Source organism: Danio rerio, chromosome 5 (assembly GCF_049306965.1).
Source record: "Danio rerio strain Tuebingen ecotype United States chromosome 5, GRCz12tu, whole genome shotgun sequence".
Taxonomy (NCBI): domain Eukaryota; kingdom Metazoa; phylum Chordata; class Actinopteri; order Cypriniformes; family Danionidae; genus Danio; species Danio rerio.
In genome coordinates this window covers 6,274,003-6,296,095 of record NC_133180.1, presented here as the reverse complement: position 1 = coordinate 6,296,095, position 22,093 = coordinate 6,274,003, and the positions used below count along the sequence as shown (strand labels likewise).

Sequence of the window (22,093 nt, the reverse complement as noted above, 5' to 3'; positions counted from 1 at the left end):
CTCATGAACAGTTAAATATTCTCCTACTGTGCAATAAACATGTGCAATACTTTCTCATACACACTTGTTCAAAGCACCTTATATCAATATACAATGCAGTACTTTCTACATATGCATTTGTACACAGCACCGTATAACCTGTATATTTATAACAAATCTGTACATACAACTTAACATCCAGAGCTTTTTTGACTAACTGCATCATGTTTAATTTTTATCGCCCTTCTTTCATATTTATTTTGTGTTGTCACTTTATGTACACTGGAAGCTTCTGAATTCCTTGTGTGTGAAGCACACTTGGCAGTAAAACGGATTCTGATCTTGCTACTAAAACTAAAACAAGTCAAGCTAATATTGTTTTATAATTTCTTCAAGATTCATCCACTCAGACAAAAATGTCAACTAATCAAAGTTTTCCATCAATTATGTTTGCAGATTTCTTGAGATGATGGAAGCACGCAAAGCTTACGGCTCTCCGGCGCCCTCTAATGGCCAGAGCCCGTCATCTGGCTCCCAGTCTCCTGTGGTTCTTCCTGGAGCCGCTTCTCCCAGTAACTCTAGCCCCAGCACCCCACAGGCTCCTGTCCCACTTCAGACACCTGCCCCACCACCACCTCCATCTATACCACACCCTACAGCCCAGACCACAGCCACACAAGTCCACCAGACACTGTCACAAACCTTAGAGGCTTCACCCGCCACACCGACACCTGCTCCTGCCCAACTTGCAGCTCCTGCTGCACAGAAAAGAGGATTCATCTCACGTTTGTTTGGATCGTCCGCTGCTGAGACTTCACCAGACAAACCAGGTCAGCTGTTATATTACTTATATGTACATTATTATTATTATTTATTAAATTATATTTAAACATTCATTCATTTTCCTTCGGCTTAGTCTCTGATTTATCAGAGGTCGCTACAGCGGAATGAACCACCAACTTTTCCGGCATATGTTTTACGCAGCGGATACCCTTCTAGCCGCAACTCAATACTGGGAAACATCCATACACACTTTAGTTTATCCAAATCACTTGTAGTGCATGTGTTTGGACTGTGAGGGAAACCGGAGCACCCGAAGGAAAACCCATGCCAACACTAAAAGAACATGCAAACTCCAAATAGAAATGACAACTGGCCCAACCGGGACTGGAAACATAGACCTTTATTTATAATAAATAAATTCAGATGTATTCTCTCATACGTTCACTTTTAGGAAGGTTTGTACAAAAAGCTTTGTACATGAGAACCTATCCATCTATCCATTTATCTATCCATTTATCTATTTATTTGCATTTATTTATTTACTTACTACTTACCTACTTACTTAATTACTCATTACTTACTACTTACTACTTATTTACTTACTACGTACTTACTCACTACTTACTACTTATTTACTTACTACGTACTTACTAACTACTTACTACTTACATCCTACTTATTTACTTACTACTTACTACGTACTTACTAACTACTTACTACTTACTACGTACTTACTAACTACTTACTAATTACTTACTACTTATTACATATTTACTTACTACGTACTTACTAACTTACTACATACTACTTATTTACTTACTACTTACTAACTACTTACTACGTACTTGCTACTTACTACTTACTAATTTTCTTACTACTTACTACGTACTTACTAACTTCGTACTACTTACTACTTGCTTACTTACTACTTACTTATTTACTTACTATATACTTACTAACTACTTACTACTTACTACTTACTTATTTACTTACTACGTACTTACTAACTACTTACTACTTACTTCCTACTTAATTACTTACTACTTACTACAAACTTACTAACTAACTACTTATTTACTTACTACTTACTAACTTCTTACTACGTACTACGTACTTACTACTTACTAACTACTTACTACGTACTTACTACTTATTTTCTTACTACTTACTACATACTTACTAACTACGTACTACTTACTACTTGCTTACTACTTTTTACTACTTTTATCTATCCATTTATGTATTTGTGTATTCATTTATTTACTTACTACTTACCTACTTACTTAATTACTAACTACTTACTACTTACTTATTTACTTACTGCATACTTACTAACTACTTACTACTTCTTACTTCCTACTTATTTACTTCTTACTACGTACTTATTTACTACTTATTACTTATTTACTTCGTACTTACTAACTGCTTACTACTTATTTACTTACTACTTACTATGTACTTACTAACTACTTACTACTTACTTATTTTCTTACTACCTACTACGTACTTACTAACTTCTTACTATTTACTACTTACTACTTGTTTACTACTTACTACTTACTTACTTACTACTTACCTATATATTTATTTATTTATTTAAACTGGCAAGCAAGTGATAGTCAGTTTTATTATGTGGTTTAAAGTTGATTTGGCACAAGATCAAATGCAGCTTGAATTTGACTTTTTGACATAAGGCTGTCATTACACCTTAATAAGCATGACATGACACCATGTCATAAATGTGAATGAGATTTATGGATGTAACTGAGAATTATAACAACTGTCATTAAGTGTCATTCTCTCTGTTATGACATTTTGAATTAGGGACGCTCCAATCGATCGGCTTGAGATCGGTATCTCATGAACCGATCACACGTGGTTGTTTCCCGAGTTACATGTCAGCTTATTATGTTCCTCTGTGACGAGTTTCTTCATGGGTGTTTTGTTTTTTCTGAATGCTACAAGTAGCTAATCCTGGTGGGAACTGGCGGACGTGCAACAACTTTAATCATAAGGTAAACACAAAACAAAGGTTTCCATCTGGACCTCCTTCACAAAGGCTTTGCCGGACCATACTCGTGCGCTTGACGCAGGAGTTTAAATCAGGCTTAAGAGGGAAAATGTTCTTTATGCATTATAAAGCTTAAAGCATCAGAATCGGTACCCGGTATCGGCTGATCGCAATGACAAGGAACCGATACTCATCCTCATCTGTAAAACGCAAAGATGAGATTGTTTCTTATGACAACTTGACATAAACAAATACATCACAACCTGTTTTTGTCTTTGTCATGACAGCTTGACATTACCATAATCAAACATGATTGACATGAAGCCATTATGAATATGTTACACATCGCCATCATTATTATTTTTTACCTCAACTACAGTGTTACAAGCTGAATTTGTCATTAAAATGTCACCGAATATACAAATGTTGAGAATAATGACTCTTTTAGTGAGACATTAAAATGACTAATGGCCTGTTTCCGCTGCTTGGTATGGTTTGGTACACTTTTATGGCCGTTTCCACTGTCAAAAGGCGTACCTTAACGTACCGTACCACTTTTTCGGCACCCTTTAGAAATTGTACCAAACACGAGAAAGGGTGTCAAAAGGTTTACAGAGATGCGTCAGTCGGTCATGCAACAAGCCAGAATGAAAACAAAGGAACCGCCATGTTTTAAATACACAGCCGAGAGATTACAGCGTAATTGTATATACATATATTAACAAGCCATGGTCGACCCGGGCTCAAACAAACCTTGTCTCGTCTTGATGAACACCCACAAAGCCAAGAAGAAGAGCAGATTTTACTCTGTGCCCCCTAGTTTTTTTTACGAGCTTTCTTGCTTGCGCTCGCCGCGTGTCTTTATCTAAAATAACAAACTTCTTGAGCTCATGATAATAATGTGTGCATGATTATTGACGTGCTTTTGAAATACGATCCAGTCAGAAAATGACCAACGCGAGAGTGAAGCACGAAAATACAAAGAAAAAGTCGGTAAAAAAGGAGCACGTTATTTCTTCAGCAAACATGAACAAACTGCCATGTTTAACTATTATCATTGTCTTTTGAACTATTATGAACTCTGAATGATGGAATGACTCTCTAACAAGAGGTTACACGTGATGCTGAAGATTACAGACACAGATGAGAGGTTTGCTCTGACTGTGGGCTATATTTCATGTTTTTGAACATAAAATAAGGACTAAATGTCTGCTGTGTGGAGTGTTTCTGTAGTTGGTAACATATCGGATACTGTAAGGGTCTGTATGTGTTCATATATGTTGCGCTTATTTATTTATGTTATATAATTGCAGACATTACAGTAGGGTATTTCATACTTTTCTCAATCGAAAATGACGTAGACTGAAACTTTCTGCCGTACACCACGCCCACCAAAAGAGTACTATTGGTACCCTTTTAGCAGTAGAAACGCAAGCCTCATAATGGTGACCCGTACCATACCACACTCTACCAGTCAGTGAAAACAAGCCATAATACAGTTTGTTCCACTGGAAACACGATCAGAAAAATCATGAAAATATATGACACAATTCTAACGGCCTCATGACCAGGGGCGGACTGGGACTAAAAATCAGCCCTGGCACTGTAGCCACACCAGCCCACATTACCACACCGACACAGCCCCATCCACGGACACGCACATTCACTACTTATATTGGTGTACAGAAGGTGAAATAATGTAAGCAGTACCATATTTTACGCAGCAAATGTCCTCCAAGCTGCAACCCATCATTGAGAAACCCCTATACACACACATTCACATACATGCACTACGGACAATTAGGCCTACCCAATTCACCTATAGCACATGTGTTTGGACTTGTGAGGGAAACCGGGAGGAAACCCATGCGAACATGCAAACTCCACACAGAAACACCAACTGACCCAGCCGAGGTTCAAACCATTGACCTTCGTGCTGTTGACAGTGTCCTTTTAAGACTATTTCAGTTAATGTTATGCATTTGTCAGCGTCTGATTTTAGAGCAATTTTTGGCTTTCTCTGGGCTTTTCGGCACCGCCTTTTCTTTTTTTTTTTAACGGTCCATCTCTGACTATTAGCTTGTGTTGCACTTACTGTTTGTTTGACATTCTTGCCAAATTTTGATTACGTCAATGTAACCTCTGATTGGGTCGGCCCATCTCGAAACCAGTCGGCCATTTCCGATTAGGCCAATACTTAACATTTATTATTATTATTATTATTATTATTATTATTATTATTATTATCATCATCATCATCATCATCATCATCATCATAATATTCACATCTTGCAAGAGATAAAAGCTGCCTGCATGTAAAAACAATACATAAAAAAAAAAAAAAAAAAAAAACGTCATTTAAAAAATAGCATACCGGCCCACATTTTAAAAATGGTCCGGCCCTTCTGGCATTTGCCAGAATTGCCAGATGTCCAGTCCGCCCCTGCTCTTGACAATCATGTTTATAACAAATTTATGACCAGTTGTGTTGGTAATGTCAAGTTGTCATGACAAAGATGAAGACTGGTTGTGATGTATTGGTTTAAGTCAAGTTGTCATAAAAAAACTGTCAACTTTGCATTTAACATGATATAACTGAACAAATGACACTTAATAACAGTTGTCATAAGCATACATAACATCTCAGTCACATTCATGAGCACTCCTTCAAGTAAAGTGTTACCTTAAGGCTATCAATCTTTATAAGAACAGTTAAATGTCTTGTTTTAAGTGTCTATTAACATACCATATACCTCATAATGATACAAACTCCTCACAGCATGTAGTTTCCCTAGTGTGTACTGAGATCTGAGTGTGTTTGTAGGTTTGCTAAAGTGAATGTATGAACTGTAGTAAAGAGGGGCAGTCGTCCAGGGACTACATTCATCGGTGTATTATATACTGAATGCCAATGAGACGTTCTCAGGCAACGCTGGACCTGCCGCTGCACAGTCATTATGGAGAGCAGTGGACTGACAAACACACGCGCAGCTCTGCACCAGTGCATCTGCTGCTGCATTGCAGATCCTGGGGGATGGGGATCATCCTGTCAAAACACACACACCATTTCGGCTCATATTTTAAATATTATTGCTTTATTTGTTGTTTTTTAATTGCACTAATTTGGTCTTTTGTTCTGTGAAATGCTGGATGCTATTTGACGAATGTCTAAGATATGTGCAGTGCTCAGCATAAATGAGTTCACCTGTTTTGGAAATTAATAGTTTTCTGCATTTCTCAGTGAATATAGCCCATCATTTTTGTGCATTTAAACGAAACTCTTTTATTAAATAGTTTCATCTGTTAAAATAAGTGTTTGGTCACCTAACTTCTTCAAGAATAATATTTATAATAATACCTAACATTTCTATAGCGCTTTTTAGCGCTTTATGCATTTTTGGGGGGAATTTCCTCATCCACCAACAGTGTGCAGCATCTACCTGGTTATTGGTGGAGAGCAGACAGAGTGAAGAAGCCGATTATGATATGGGGATGGTTAGGAGGACATGATGCACAGTGGGCAAATTTGGTCAGGATGCCGATGTTAAACCCCTACTCTTTTTGAAGGACATCCTGAAGACATTCTTTAAATGACCACAGAGAGCCAGAAGCTCGGTTTAACGTCCCATCTGAAAGATGGCGCTCACTGAGCAGTATAGAGTCCTTTCACTATACTGGGGCATTAGGGCCCCACAAATAGGGCCCAAATGGTTTTTTTTTACTTTTCTCTTGAGTTGTTCTGTTTTTTTTTTTTTTTTTAAATAAGCATAATAGTTTGGTGTATTCTTTTATCCTTTTTTTTAGACTTTTGTAAGATTATTTACTCTTTGATTTAGTACTGACTTATCTAATGTATATGCACAAATATATTATATTTAATGTGTGTGTGTGTGTGTGTGTGTGTGCGTGCGTGCGTGCGTGCGTGCGTGTGTGTGTGCATATTTGTCAGCCCCTTTCAGACACACCCCTCCCAGATCTCCCTTTTAAATTACTATTTTGATATCTCTCTCTCTCTCTCTCTCTCTCTCTCTCTATGTATATATATATATATATATATATATATATATATATATATATATATATATATATATATATACATATATATATATATATATATATATATATATATATATATATATATATATATATATATATATACATATATATCAAAATAGTAATTAGATAGTGTCTGAAAGGGGCTGACAAATATGTTGCGAGATATGTTTTAGAAATGTGTGTGTGTGTATGTGTATTAGTGCTGTCAATCAATTAAAAAAGAAACTAATGAATCACTTTTTTGCAATTAATTGCATTTAAAAGACGAAAACTTGTATTTATTATTATTTTTAATAATGGTAATAGTAATAGTAATAAAAGCAATAATGACTGGAGTAATAATTTCATTTGAAACTAAATACAGTTAAAAAAAAGCAGTTATTAAAATTTTTAATTAATAAATATTTTTAGAATACAAAAATTAATTAAAAAAGTGCCCTCAAACGGTAGTGTGTGGATATATATATATAATTTCTAATTATAACAATTATAATAAAATTATATATATATATATATATATATATATATATATATATATATATATATATATATATATATAGGGGTAGTTATGGTATATGTTTTAGGGTTTAATATGGTAAATACATGTGTGTATAGTATAATTTGTGATAAGATACTAGTCGACATGCATTTTGTAGAAACACAAACGTTCGTTCATTAATTTTCTTTTTGGCTTAGTCCCTTTATTAATCTGGGGTCGCCACAGTGGAATGAACTGCCATTTTATCCAGCACATGTTTTACGCAGTGGATGCCCTTCCAGCCGCAACCCTAAACTGGGAAACACCCATACACTCTTACACATGCTCTCATACACTGCGGCCAGTTTAGTTTATTTAATCCACCTATATCACATGTGTTTGGACTTTGGGGGAAACCCGAGCACCCGGAGGAAACCCACATCAACATGGGGAGACTCAAACTGACTCAAACTCCACACAGAAATGCCATCTGGCCCAGCTAGGGCTCGAATCATCGATCTTCATGCTGTGCTACCCACTGAGCCACCGTGATGCCAGAAACACAAACATTAACCTGAAACTTGCAGTAGCACACTGAATTTCCTGATATTAAAACCTCTTGTGGGCTTGTCTTCATCAGAGTCTACAGGCTCTGAAAGCGTAAAGGCCTCTGGAAAGGTGCAGAGTGTGGATGAATTTGTGCCGGAGGTGGGATTGGACCGAACCTTTCTGGATGACGGTGGAGCAGCAGCAGCAGCAGCGGCTAAATCAAAGAACAAACCTCCAGCCTCAGCTCCCATCCTGGACAGTGACAGGTGAGCTTTAATAACTAATAGATTGTTTAAAAAAAAAAAAAAAAAACTCATCCAATCAGCATTTAAAAGGCACCTATTATGCAAAAATCACTTTTATAAGAGGTTTATACACAGTTGTATGTCAGTAGTGTGTGAATATAACCAGCGTCTAAAGCAGGTCGCACACCAGAAGCGCCGCTCAGTGATGAGCCACGTAGCGCCATGCAGCGTCATGCATTTTAGATTTCTAAACATTGGTTTCTATCAGGGTACACACCGGCGCCGCAAGTCGCCGGCGCTCAGCCATGACTCAGTACACAGCCGCAGCACAGAGCGCCATCTGATTAGTTTTATGTTAAATTTCATGCGAATGTGCACGTCTGGTGTGTGATACTTTACACTGTCATGTGCGTGCCGTGTTGCGACGCTTCTAGTTTGCGACCTGCTTAATGGTAATCATTAATTAATTGTATTTGTTACAATCACACTTGATAAAAACAGTCTGCAGAAACACTTTGATTGACATTCTCCCTTTGTTCGGGTCATCAGAGGGGAAATCCCCGCCCATTTGTGATTATCACTCCCTCATTAGCATAAGAGGTTAGTCTTTTTTTGAATCTGCCACTATGCTGACACACTGGCATTTGTAGCTCCGCCCTTTTCTGAAAAGCGCACAATCTCATTTGAATTTAAAGCGACAGTCACCAAAATGCCACAATTGGGATAAAAGCCTAAAAGGGTCAGTTTCAAAGAGTTAGAAAACATTAATTATGAGGTATTTTGAGATGATACTTCACACACGCTCTAGGGACATCAGAGACATTTATTTTACACTTTGTAAAAAAAGTGGCTTAATATGTCCGCTTTAAGCAGAATATAAAATGGGTTTCCGCAGGGTTTAAAAAGTCTTAAAATGTCTGTAATCCCAACATCTCAATTTTAGGCAATAAAAGTCTTATGTTTACTGAGATATTGTGTTGTAGTTCTTAAATATTTTTTAAACGGGTCCTAATTTTCCTTTGCTCATGTATTGCTACCCAATCTGGCCAAAACCCATACAATCACCAACAATCATCTCAATAAAACTTTTATTTAAAAAGGTCATTTTAACTCTATTTATCATTCATTTATTCATTTTTTTTGGCATAGTCCCTTTATTAATCTGGGGTTGCCACAGGGAAATGAACTGCCGACTTATCCAGAACATGTTTTATGCAGTGGATGCCCTTCCAGCTGCAACCCATCATTGTGAAACACCCATACACTTTTACACACATACACTATGAACAATTTTAGCTAACCCAATTCACCTGTACCGCATGTCTTTGGATTTGTGGGAGAAACCAGAGCAACCGGAGGAAACCCACACTAACCCACTCTCTATTTATCATAATGGTTTAATTATTTTCCTTATAATAAAATTTGTTTAAAAGTGCTCTGTGTACACTGACCTGGTCAGATTGTGTGCATAAGTTTTTTAAACTTTTAAACATTTGTTCATTATTTTTTATTTTAAAAATCTTTTTATGTTGGAATAAAGGGTATGGATACAAGTAGAGCTTTCTTGTTTTTACACACTTTAAATATTTTGCTAAGAAATATAAAAAAAAAATATTATTAATTTATTATTGTATAATAAAATGTATTAATTTTTTTTTGATTGCGCAAATAGTAATCTTTTTCATCCAGGCCATTAAAAAAATTCTTAAGTCTAAAGTTTAATTTATAATGGTGTTAAAAAGTCTTGTTAGTCTTATAATTGAACTTGGTGAAACATGCAGAAACACTGATAAACATATTGCACATAATTAGAAATGTTTTTTTCTATTTGTAAATTCCAGTTCAAAGTTATAGGGGGTATGAAACGATGATGCAAACTATAAAAATGAATGCAAACAAAAATATTCATTTAAAATAGCAGGAGTCTCAGTAACTTTCGCTTCTTGCAGACTTTAAGGGCCCTATCATACACGTGGCACTATGTGGCGCAAGGTGCGACGCAATTGTTGTTTGCTAGTTTCAGCTTGGCGCAAGAGTCAATTTGACGTTTTGCACCACGGTGTTTAAATAGCTAAATAGTATTTGTGCTCATATGTGCGCCCATAGGCGTTCTGGTCTAAAAAGGGAGGCGTGTTGAAGCTCATTGCTGGCACGTTGCTATTTTGAGGAACTAAAATAGATTTTTCAATAGACCAGAACAAAGCAGGTCGAGTCCAGCGCAGAGCGCGTTAGTTGTGCGCCACGCTTACACACTGCTTAATACACACAAGATGTACAGCAATACACAAATATCTTTACAAATGAAAAAGAACAAAAATATTAAGGATATATATAGGACATAAATATAAAGGATTAAAATATTACAGATTATTTTCTAGCCTACATAAATATAATAACCAAACTTTCATGCCTTCTTCATCTTGGGAGGCTTTTTCAGTTCATTCATGACAAATTGCTTTAGTATAATGTTATTATTATTAGCAGTATTATTTATTATATTCATATTTATATTTGTTTTATTAAAAACAAGCTTAGATTTGTCCACCTGTCAGGTTTTAGACCATATGGGGCACAGCATGTGTATTAGGACATAGCTCAGGTTTTTGAGCACACTTTGTTATTATTGTTCATTTATTCGCTTGCTGGAAATTAGAACTGAATTTAAAAACAGTTTTAAAACAAATTTTTGCGCTTAACAAACAATTAATTATTTATAGGCTAATTGATGTCTGTGCGTACAAGGTTTCCCTATCCATGAGAGCGAAAGTGAAAGTAGATAATAAGGAGACTTATCTCTCATTTTCGCGCTGCAGATGCTCTGTTTAACTGTTTTCTTGTAAGTGAAATGCTCAGATTTTCCACTTACGAAGTCCGTCATGTAAATAGCAAATGCGCTTTGGCACGGTGCAACTGGCTCTTAAAGGGGGATGAGACTCTGATTGGCTTATTCCCAAAACACACCTATAACTCAATAAGAGAATAAGCTCAACCCTGTTAGACCATGCGCCACGGTGCAAAGAGGCTTTTTCCATCTTTATTTTAGCAAAAGTGGATTCTGACACACCCTGAAAGCGTTTGCGCTTTGCACTTTGTGCATGAACCATCAAAATAGAGCCCTAAGAAGTGAAACGGGTCTAATTTTGGTCCCGCATTAAACTCATGCAGTTTTCCTGTGTTTTCCTCAGTGATGGAGAGGGACGGGGAAATCCTCTGGTCTCCGGCTTCCAGGATGATTTAGATCCAGATGACAGAGTGCCGAGTCAGCCTGCAGTTAAAGCAGTGGTGCCGAGCAAAGACATCACACTGACCAGTGATGAAGAAGCGGAAGATTCACCTGTTCACCAGCAAAAAGCCATCAGCAGCTCAGGACCAAACACAAAGGGGTAACATAAAAAAAATAAAAGCATCTTAGCAATTCCAGTGTTATGGATGTGACGTTTGCAGTGAAAACTTTAAGAGTCACGAAACACCAAAACACATTATTTGAGCTGTTGACAGTCATATTTGTGTCCTACGCTGCTATAAACATTATTAGGACACAAATATCTCACAAAAAAGTGAAAATTGGTTGTTCTTGTATTATTTCGAGCAAATTCGTTCTTCCGGTTTTAAACTAATTTTTAAAGATGCGTCACGGAGATTAGATACTTGTCTACTTGTGTGTATTCCAGTGTGGAGAGTGGATGTCTGTAACGGCATGTACAATGTGACGCGTTTGAGTGTGCAGCATTAATTCATGAGAAAGACTTGGTTCAAACCAATCAGCGCTCTCTATTGTGAATGGGGTGCAACTTCAGTACACTTTTTCTCAGTGGCTTTGGTGCATTTCTCACAACACTGTTTACATTTGCACAACAGTAAATGCATTTCTCAAAACAATTAGTCGTTTGTGCACATCACAGTAGCAGTTTCTCATTTCTTCCAACAAATTGCAAATGCTTTTGGACGTGCATCCATGGCTTTCATACAACTCTCTGCTGTTTATAACATGATCATCTGCTTATGTCAGTCAGTCAGTCAAAATAACTAAACTTGTGAATGCTGAATGGTCACTCCATATAAAACTCATTATATCCAAAGTCATTATATACAAAAATGTTGAACTAGTTGTCGAAATCTGTCAAGCAAATTTGATAAAAAAAATTTAATCTTTATTTTACTGAAAATCTCTTCTAAATTGAACAATTTCATGAAAGATTTGCAGACCTGTGTGTGTCGTAGGTTCAGTTCCAATATGTACTGCAATATTGTTTACAGTTGTGCACAGCTCTACCCAAAGGAAGTTTGTGTTTGTTATAAATAAGGGTGTGTTTATTCTTTTGTACAATGCTGTGAATAAATTATAATTGTAAAGAGCAAGTGCAGTAAACATGTGAAACATACATATTCAGTGTCTTGTACTCAGATGCCTCACTAAATGCAGTAATGTCTAACTTTACTGTTTTTTTTTTTTTAAATGACTGTGCAAGTAGTATATAGTGCTGTCTTGAGCATTTTCAGGAAGTGTCACCAACATCTGACTTTTTTGCATTTTCCAAGTTATCAGCTAGGTTTTGCAGTTTGTACTAATTGTTTTGAGAAATGCATTAACTGTTGTGCAGAAATGCACTACTGTTGTGAGAAACGCACCTAAGCGATTGAGAAAAACTGTAATATTCATGATAGCTTCGAAAACTGTTTTACCTGTTACAGTGTTCCGACGGCGGAGGGATGCCACGTTGTTTTGCCAAAACAAGTGAGAGAAGAAGAATTATTCGGAGACGCAGGTTGTCAGTTTAGTGTTTATAAATGTGCAGCAACGAAGGTTTTGTTTTCATTTCCCCACACAGCTACTCATGTGTGGATTACAGTGCACATGGCAGAAATACGTTTGTAAGAAACATTCTTTACCCGAGAGCTTTTCTCATTGGGAAATGGTGCAATCCCGATTTGCTGCTTGTCTCCTTTTAAAAAAGACGCAGCTCGAGTTGGTGTTGATTGTCCTGTCTTTACAGATTTGGTAAGTGTGTGATCAGTGTTTTTTGTTTGTTTATTCAGATGGCAAAGTTAGTTGGTATTGTCAGCAGTACTCTTTCAGTGTTTAAAGACAGACTTTAGTCAAAATGATTTAGGTACTAAGTTTACAGTACGCTAATATCACTACAATATTATGGACTGAAAGATCCGCTGTAAATGCGTCTCCCAGAGTGTAAACATGTAAACACCGCAATCAATCTATTACAGTCGTGTGGGATTTTCACTGCATTTTGTGACAGGATAGTCAATACACACACAGCTTTCTGGCGCTACCTACCGAGTGCATCTAAGTTAGCGAGAAATGCGGAAGGTTTTTTTTCTTTTTCCATTTGCCGTGCGGAATTAAACATTCCATTAAAACTACACTCTCCAGCAGTTCCTCACATCCAATATCTCACTTGTATTGGGGGGCATGCATTAAATGTTCCTAAATGAAAGTGAAAGTGCCAAACTGCAGTTAAAGTCGACAAATTAATAATTTGGCAAATAGTTTGATTACTGATATTTATGTAAACACAGTCACCGTCTTTCTCCCCTGTGTCTATGTGCCCTATCATACAGCTGGCGCAATGTGGCGCAAGGCGCGATGCAATTGTTATTTCCTACTTTCAGCTTGGCGCAAGAGTCGTTTTGAGGTGTTGCGCCATGCTGTTTAAATAGCAAATGCATTTGCACTCATTTGTGAACCCATAGGCGTTCTGGACTAAAAAAGCAGGCGTGTTTTGGCGCGTTGCTATTTTGAGAAACTATAATAGTTTGTTCTTTAGACCAGAACAAAGCCAGTCTATTGTCTGGCGCAGAGTGCGCCTCGCTTACACACTGTTTGATACACACAAGATGTAGAGCAATACACAAATATCTTTGCATATGAAAAAGAATTAAAATATTAAGGATATATATAGGATATAAATATAAAGGATTAAAATATTACAAAACCTATTATTTTCTAGCCTACATGAATATAAAAACCACTGCCTTTCTTCATCTCGGGAGGCTTTTTCAGTTCATTCAATTTGCTTTTGTATAATGTTATTATTATTAGCAGTATTATTTATTATATCGTTATTTATATTTGTTTTATTAAAAACAAGCTTAGATTTGCCCACCTGCAGGTTTTAGACTATATGAGGCACAGTATGTGTTTTAGGATATAACTCAGGTTTTTGAGCACACTTCATTATTATTGTTCATTTATTCGCTTGCTGGAAATTAGAACTGAATTTAGAAATAGTTTTAAAACAAATCTTTGCGCTTAACAAACAAAATTAATTATTTATAGGCTAATTGATGTCTGTGCGTACAATGTTTCCCTATCCACGAGAGCGAAAGTGAAACTAGATTGAGATGCCTTATCTCTCATTCTCACGCTGTAGATGCTCTGTTTAACTGTTTTCTTGCTTGTGAAATGCTCAGTTTTTCCACCTACACTTACTTTACGTCATGTAAATAGCAAATGCGCTTATGGCGCAACGCAGCTGACTCTTAAAGGGAATGGGAGATGAGACTCTGATTTGTTTATTTTCAAAACACACCTATAACTCATTAGGAAAATAAACTCAACCCTTTTAGACCATGCGCCACTGCGCAAAGCGGATTTTCCCGTCCTTATATTTGCAAAAGTGGATTCTGACTCGCCCTTAAAGCGTTTGCGCCCTGTGCATGGATCGTCAAGATAGAGCCCTGTGTGTTTGTTTTGCCTTTGTGAAAATCAGCGCATGCTCGAACCAATAACTCCCATTTTCATGCAAACCCTTCCCTCTTTCCCTCCCCCGACACTCCAACCTAAACAGAGTTGGACACATCCACTTTCCTGACTTTTTTCAAACTAGAGGTGTGAAAACAGACTGCTGAGACAGGGGGGTTTCATGGCCCTTTAAAACATTAATTCACAGACAGTGTTAACATTATAATGAAACATCTGTTTGTATTCTTTATAGTTTACAGTATACACCATACTCTGTCAATTAAACTGCACAACCTAAAAGAAACAATGCTCACAGAAAAGACAAGATTTGTCTTTTTAATTTATTATTATTTTGGATTTTAATTTATTTTACATTTCTTGCATTTATGAGGTAAAAAAAGCTTTGTTATGGATGTGATATCTCTTCATTATGGATGTGTCAGATGTGAAATTGGCACTTGTGTGACTTTGATAAATCAGATATATAATTGTTTGAAAACATTGCCAGAGACATTGAGTATTTTTACACTACTCTAAAACACAAGCCTACACAAAAAACATTGAAAGGGTTTCACTATTTTGGTTAAAACCTAATTTATTTTTTCACTGCACGGTTGACATTTGCATGGAATTGCTCATCTTACTTTTAATAGAGAAACTTCTGAGAGAGGCAGACATGCTGAGACCTGACCAGAATTTCCGGAAGATTTGATGGATGGATTTAATTAATTTCCCTCCCTGTTGACGAGCTTTCAAAATAGAAATTATTCCATTAGCTGAGAGACTTCTTCAATTACTTTAATTATATCCACTCTTAATGAAGGCATAATCTATTTTCATTTCTTTATATTATTGTACTTTTTAAATCATTTTACCTTAGCGTAAATTATTTTGATGGATGGATGGATTGATACATGGATTTATAAATGGATGGAGGGGTGGATGAATGAATGTATCTATGGACGGATGGATAGATGGATTTATAAATGAATGGAGGGATGGACGGATGGATGAGTGTATCTATGGATAGATGGATTGATAGATGTATTTATAAGTGGATAGAGATATGCACGGATTGATGTATCTATAGATGTATCTATAAATGTATCTATGGATGGATGAATATATCTATGGATGGATTGAGAAATGGACGGGTGAATGTATCTATGGATTAATGAATGTATCTATGGATGGATGGGTTAATAGATGTATTTATAAATGGATGGAGAGTTGGTTGGATGGATAAATTGATTGATGGATGGATTTATAAATGGATGGGGGAATGGATGGATAGATGGATTGATTGATGGATGGATTTATAAATGGATGGGGGGATGGATGGATAGATGGATTGATTGATTGATAGATGGATTTATAAATGGATGGAGGGACAGACAGATTAATATTTTTGGATGGATGGGTTGATGGATGTATTTACAAATAGATGGATGGATGGTTGGTTGGATGGATTTATCTATGTATGGACAAATGTAACTATGGATGGATGGATTGATAGATAGATTTATGGATGGAGGGATGGATGGATCGATGGATGTGTCCATGGATAATTGGATTTATAAATACATGGATTTATAAATGGATGGATGTATCTATGAATGGCTAAATGTATTTATGGATGGATGGATTGATAGATGGATTTATGAATTAATGGATGAATGTATCTATGGATGGATAAACTTTAACTTTACATTTATAATTTATAAATGGATGGAGGGATGGATGTATTTATGGATGGATGGATTAATAGATGAATTTCTAAATGGATTGATTGAGGGATGGATGTTTCTATGGATGGATGAATTGATAGAAGAATTTATAAATGGATGGATGTATCTGTAGATGGATGAAAGTATATATGGATGGATGGATTGATAGATGGATTTAAAAATATATAGATGGATGTTTGTGTCTGTAGATGGATGCATTGATTGATTTGATGGATTGATTGATGGATGGATGCATTTATCAATGGATGGATGGATGGATGAAGGGATGGTTGTATAATTGTATCTATGGATAGATGGATGGATGGATAGATATTTAGATAAATGGATGGATAAATAGATTGACGGATGGATGAATTGAAAGATGGATTTATAAATGGATGGAGGGATGGATTGATTTGATGGATGGATGGACTAATAGATTTATAAATGGATGGATGAATGTATCTAATAGGGATGTAACGGTATCAAAATTTCACGATACGGTAATACCTCAGTATGAATGGCACGGTACGGTATTTATTGAATCATTTACAGGAAAAACAAAACTATTGAAGAGACTCAAAAAAAGTGCTAGAATGTTCAGGTTACCTCAACACTGAACAGATCAATGACATACAAATGATCTGTAAACTTTCAAACAGGAACTTAAATTATTAAATTTTAATAACAAAAAATATTAAACCATGTAAAAAAAAAACACCACTCGAAACGACAAGCCATGAGTGAGATAGAGGTCTCTTGGTGGTACAAGTCAATGTCTCCATCAATCTGAGCAGTGTGCTGTGTTCTGCTGTCCCCTTGACTAAAAGAATCCCCATCATGTTAGTCGTATTCCCCGACTTGTATTTCAGCACAGTCTGGCAGTGCCTGCAAACCCTTTTTTTCTGTCACCTTTTCTTCTTTCTTGTTTCTTTTCAGAGAGAAACTGGAATGCTTCCACACATCTGATTTAAAACCCGCTTTAGGTTCGACCATTTTTAGCTCTTTTCTTTTGCCGCTATTAGCAGCGCCCTCCATTTCTGCATTACTGGATCTGTAGCGACAACAGACCGCAAAGGATAATGGCCACGCCTTGGCTGATGAAAATTGTAGTTTCAGCTACCTCCCATTCGCTCCATTCGCCTAAGCAAACTTTTCACCAAAAGACCTATGATTTTATTGAGTCACAACCACGGTAATATTGAAAGAAATTGCTATTGCGGTATGACGGTATTTACAATATTGTTACATCCCTAGTATCTATGGATGGATTGGTGGATGGATGAATCTACTAGATATATGGATGGATGGATGGATGGATAGATGAGTGGACACACAGTAGATAGGTCTCATATTTAATAAATGATAACTTCAGGATGGGATTTTCATCGAACACACCTCATATTTGCATTCATTAATTTACCAGATAACTTGTTTTAAAAGGCAGTTTACAAGTGAAGATTACAGAAGCTCTTCAAGCCATCAAAAAGAAGAAGTATATAAATACTACGACAAGTCAAAGTTAGTTTAATATTCGATACATACAGTTGATTAAAGATATTTGATCTGAATTCTCACATTTATTTCCCAGATCTTCACTGAACTCTGTCAAACAGCTGCAAACAAAGTCAAAGGCAGCTGAAAGGCCCCAAAGCCTGAAGACCACAGCGGGATCTGCAGTGCAGAGAGCCAGCCTGAAGACAGGAGGCACTGTTGAGGCAGACTCCGATTCAGACCGAGAGGCTCCAGTCGCTCAGCAGATGCTTTCATTTGTCATGGACGACCCGGATTTTGAGAGCGAAGAGATTGATATTCCCAAAGTCAAGAAGGTAGAGTCCATTTCTACACTCTTAATTTTCTCTTAATAAATCTTTAATTTCAATGTAGTAAATGCACACAGCCTTTTAATCTTCATTCAGCCAGCCCAATGGCTTCCACTGAACTGTCCATTACAAAATAGGGCTGCAGGAGACTAGAATTCGGTACTAATCGATGCTGAAGTTTTAAAAACGTCCATTTCCCGCTGACATTTGAGCACTACTGAGCCCGTTCTTAAACAGCGCTGGTTTGTCATTGTGCTCAAGTACTCAACAGAAGTGACTGTGACTGGCCGTGAAGGTCATTAGTAAACTCACCGCTGTTTACTGAGTGTAACCACAGATACAGGGACACTGGAGTGTTTTTAACCCGCGATTCATCAGCGGATCGCTCCGACAGTATGTCAGCTTAAAGACAAACCAGCTGATCGACAGGACTTTGAAACACTCCAGTGTCCCTGTATCTGTGGTTACATTCAGTAAACAGCAGTGAGTTTAGTGAACTGATGAACTTCATAGCGAATCACAGTCATTTCCGTTCAGCACGTGAACATGTCAGCGGGTAAGTGACGTTTTTAAAACTTCAGTATCGATTGATACCAAATCCTGAAAAAAATAACGTCATTGACAGATTTTTTTTCAGCAGTGATGGAAAAATCTGAAGGTGATCCGTCATTTTGACGGATTATGCTGAGGGTGATTTATTGTAATTTGTAGCTAATTGTAATTCCCACTCTTGTCCAGCTGATGGCGATTGTCCTTGTTTTGTCTCCTCTTTGTCACCGCTGCGTACAGTTGCAAAAATGTCACAGCTGCTGAGTGTGAGAAGTTTCTTTAAATGGCCAAATAGTTGTGATATTAAATATAAAGGTGAAAAAATAGGAAGTGATGCAGTGGACGATGAAGAACAAACAGAAAGGAATCCTCAGTCGCCGACAGCTGTTCAAGCCAACCAAGCAGCAGCAAGGAGGTCAGGTGCTTTGGAGTGCGTTGTGAGCACTACCAGTAGACTGTAAAATATAGGCACTACCGAACGCGGAGGGGTGCAGAAGGAGTGCGTGCTGTAGTATTTTTCCCCGGTGAAACGAGTGCTTGCAGGATCGGGTAATCCCACATTCAGAGAATCCAGCAAACTTAGTTCTGATCACAGCCTTAGGAGAAATGTTTCCTAACTACAAAACGCTGGCTTAAGTGGCGCTAGTAAATCTGGTCTTTGGTCACGAAAAGTCGACTTTCCGAGGCAAAGACACAGAATTTATTGACAACTGCCTCTGCATCAGTCTGCCTTGATGTGCTTGATTGCGCACTGGCAAGCACCCAGTTCAGGTCGACGCAGGAGGAAGATATGAGTCAAATAAATAAATGAATAATTTCGCCTATATGCTCATCATGCAAGTTCATTATTTAAATATGAACGAAAAAGCAATTATATATATATATATATATATACATACACATACATACCATACATATACATACATATATATATATATATATATATATATATATATATATATATATATATATATACTTGAAGTCAGAATTATTAGCATTTTTTTTCTATTTCCTAAATTATGTTTAACAGAGCAAGGAAATGTTCACAGTATGTCTGATAATATTTTTTCTTCTGGTGAAAGTCTTATTTGTTTTATTTCGGCTAGAATAAAAGCAGTTTTTAATTTTTTATGAACCATTTTAAGGACAAAATTATTAGACCCTTTAAGCATTTTTTTAATAGTCTACAGAACAAATCATCTTTATACAATAACTTGCCTAATTACTCTAAAGTGCCTTAACCTAATTAACCCAGTTAAGCCTTTAAATGTCACTTTAAGCTGTATAGAAGTGTCTTGAAAAATATTATTATTTATTTATGTATTTTTTTGCCATGAAAATTTTGGTCTTTTGCCATTGATGCTGAAATTGCGTTAAAATAAACAGACTGTTAACAGTAATAACCCTAACTGAATTGCACTTAAATGTATCACAAATCATGTTTTTATCATATCCAGTCTCTATATTCACGCATTCACATGTTATTTCTTATTTCTAATTTATCAGTGAAGTGTTATTTTATTGTGTTATATTGTATTATGTTGTATATATCATATTCTATCGTACTTTTGTGTGTTTGAAAAGAGCTTTTATTAGTCAAAAATGTTTCATGTGTAAATATATAGTGTACAATAATACCCTGTATTCATATTTAATGCATGAAAACTCTAGATTTAAAGCTCAGGCAAAAAAAAATTGCTGATTTTGCCATTGTTTTCTATTGTCCATAGGGGGCTTTTTCTGCTCGAGATGACTTTTCTGACCGCTCGGATGATGGTTTTGTGTTAGCTGGACTCCCAGAGCTTCCCAAACCTGTTGCGCCGTCATTTCAGACCCTTAATAGTGACATTGACCTGTTCGGCTTGGGGTTTGAAGAGGCGACACCTAAAACTAAAGAAAGCAGTGAAGATCAGGAAGGTAATGTTGAGTTAAACATCGACTGATTACCTAAATAAAGAGAATTCACATCCTCATGTTAATAGATGTAGGATAAGTAATGATTAAAATGATTGAATCACTTAATGAAATCTGTCCTAGTTTTTAACTGTTAATTTAAGCGTCAGTTTAATTAACACTTTATATGGGATTACTATATGCAGGTGAATTCTGCAGTTGCATTGATTTTAATGGAGACATACAGAGAATAATGCGAGAGTTTGCAAAAATTAATGTTTTTATTCTTGGTATCAGTTTAACTTGCACTGTACCACTCACTGTAATATGAGTATCCATAGATTCAGTCATTCATTTTCCTTCAGCTTAGTCCCTTTATTAATTTTAGGTCACCGCAGCGGAATGAACCGCCAACTTATCCAGCATGTTTTACGCTGTGGATGCCCTTCCAGCTGCAACCCAACACTTGGAAACATCCATACACTGTCACATGCTCATTCTCATGTACACTACAACCAATTTAGTGTATTCAATTCACCTATAGCACATAGGGAGGAAACCCCCACTAACGGGGAGAACATGCAAACTCCACACAGAAATGCCAACTGGCCCAGCTGGGGCTCCAACCAGCGACCTTCTTGCTATGAGGCGACAGTGCTATCCACTGAGCCACCGTGTCGCCTATCCATAGAGCAGTTGGTAGCGATGTTGCCTCACAGTAAGAAGGTCGCTGGTTCGAGTCCTCTGCTGGATCAGTTGGCATTTCTGTGTGGAGTTTGTGTGGGTTTCCTCTGAGTGCTCCGGTTTTTCCCACAGTCCAAACACATGCACTATAGGTGAATTGGGTATGCTAAATTGTCCGTTTATATGTGTGTGAATGGGAGTGTATGAGTGTTTCCCAGTGATGGCTTGCAGCTGGAAAAATGTTCTGGATAAGTTGGTGGTTCATTCTGCTGTGGCGACCCCAGATTAATAAAGGTACTAAGCTGAAAAAAAAAAGAATGAATAAATGAATGCACTTTTCAAATAAATCTTTCCACACCTTTAAACATGTGTTCTTTAAAATTGTTTTAGTTTCAGGGTTCTTACGGGTGCTGAAAATCCTGGAAAATGCTTTGTTTTTTAATAAAGTGTTTTCAAGGTTAAAAAAGTGCTTGGATATTTTGACAAAGTGCTCGAACCTGCTTGAATTTGAAATTGCAGGGCTCGAAATTGTGACTGTTTTGGTTGCATATGCGCACAATTTTGTCTATGTGACCTCAAAATATATTTGGCAGCGTATGTGCGAGTACATAAATTG

General features: G+C 36.7%; 1 protein-coding gene across 9 annotated transcripts in view; it reads left to right on the top strand.

The window, feature by feature from the left end:
- Window positions 1-22,093, top strand: part of rabl6a (RAB, member RAS oncogene family-like 6a) — a 98,391-nt gene that overhangs the window by 37,887 nt on the left and 38,411 nt on the right. For all 9 annotated transcript variants that reach the window (XR_012406656.1, XM_073951902.1, XM_068221396.2 and 6 more), the window contains 5 exons: window positions 436-809; window positions 7,948-8,122; window positions 11,287-11,484; window positions 18,120-18,357; window positions 20,631-20,817. Coding sequence is in view for 8 of the 9 variants with exons in the window: in XM_073951902.1 (XP_073808003.1) it covers window positions 436-809; window positions 7,948-8,122; window positions 11,287-11,484; window positions 18,120-18,357; window positions 20,631-20,817 (1,172 nt within the window). In the remaining variant the exon portion in view is untranslated. The remainder of the gene's footprint in view (window positions 1-435; window positions 810-7,947; window positions 8,123-11,286; window positions 11,485-18,119; window positions 18,358-20,630; window positions 20,818-22,093) is intronic.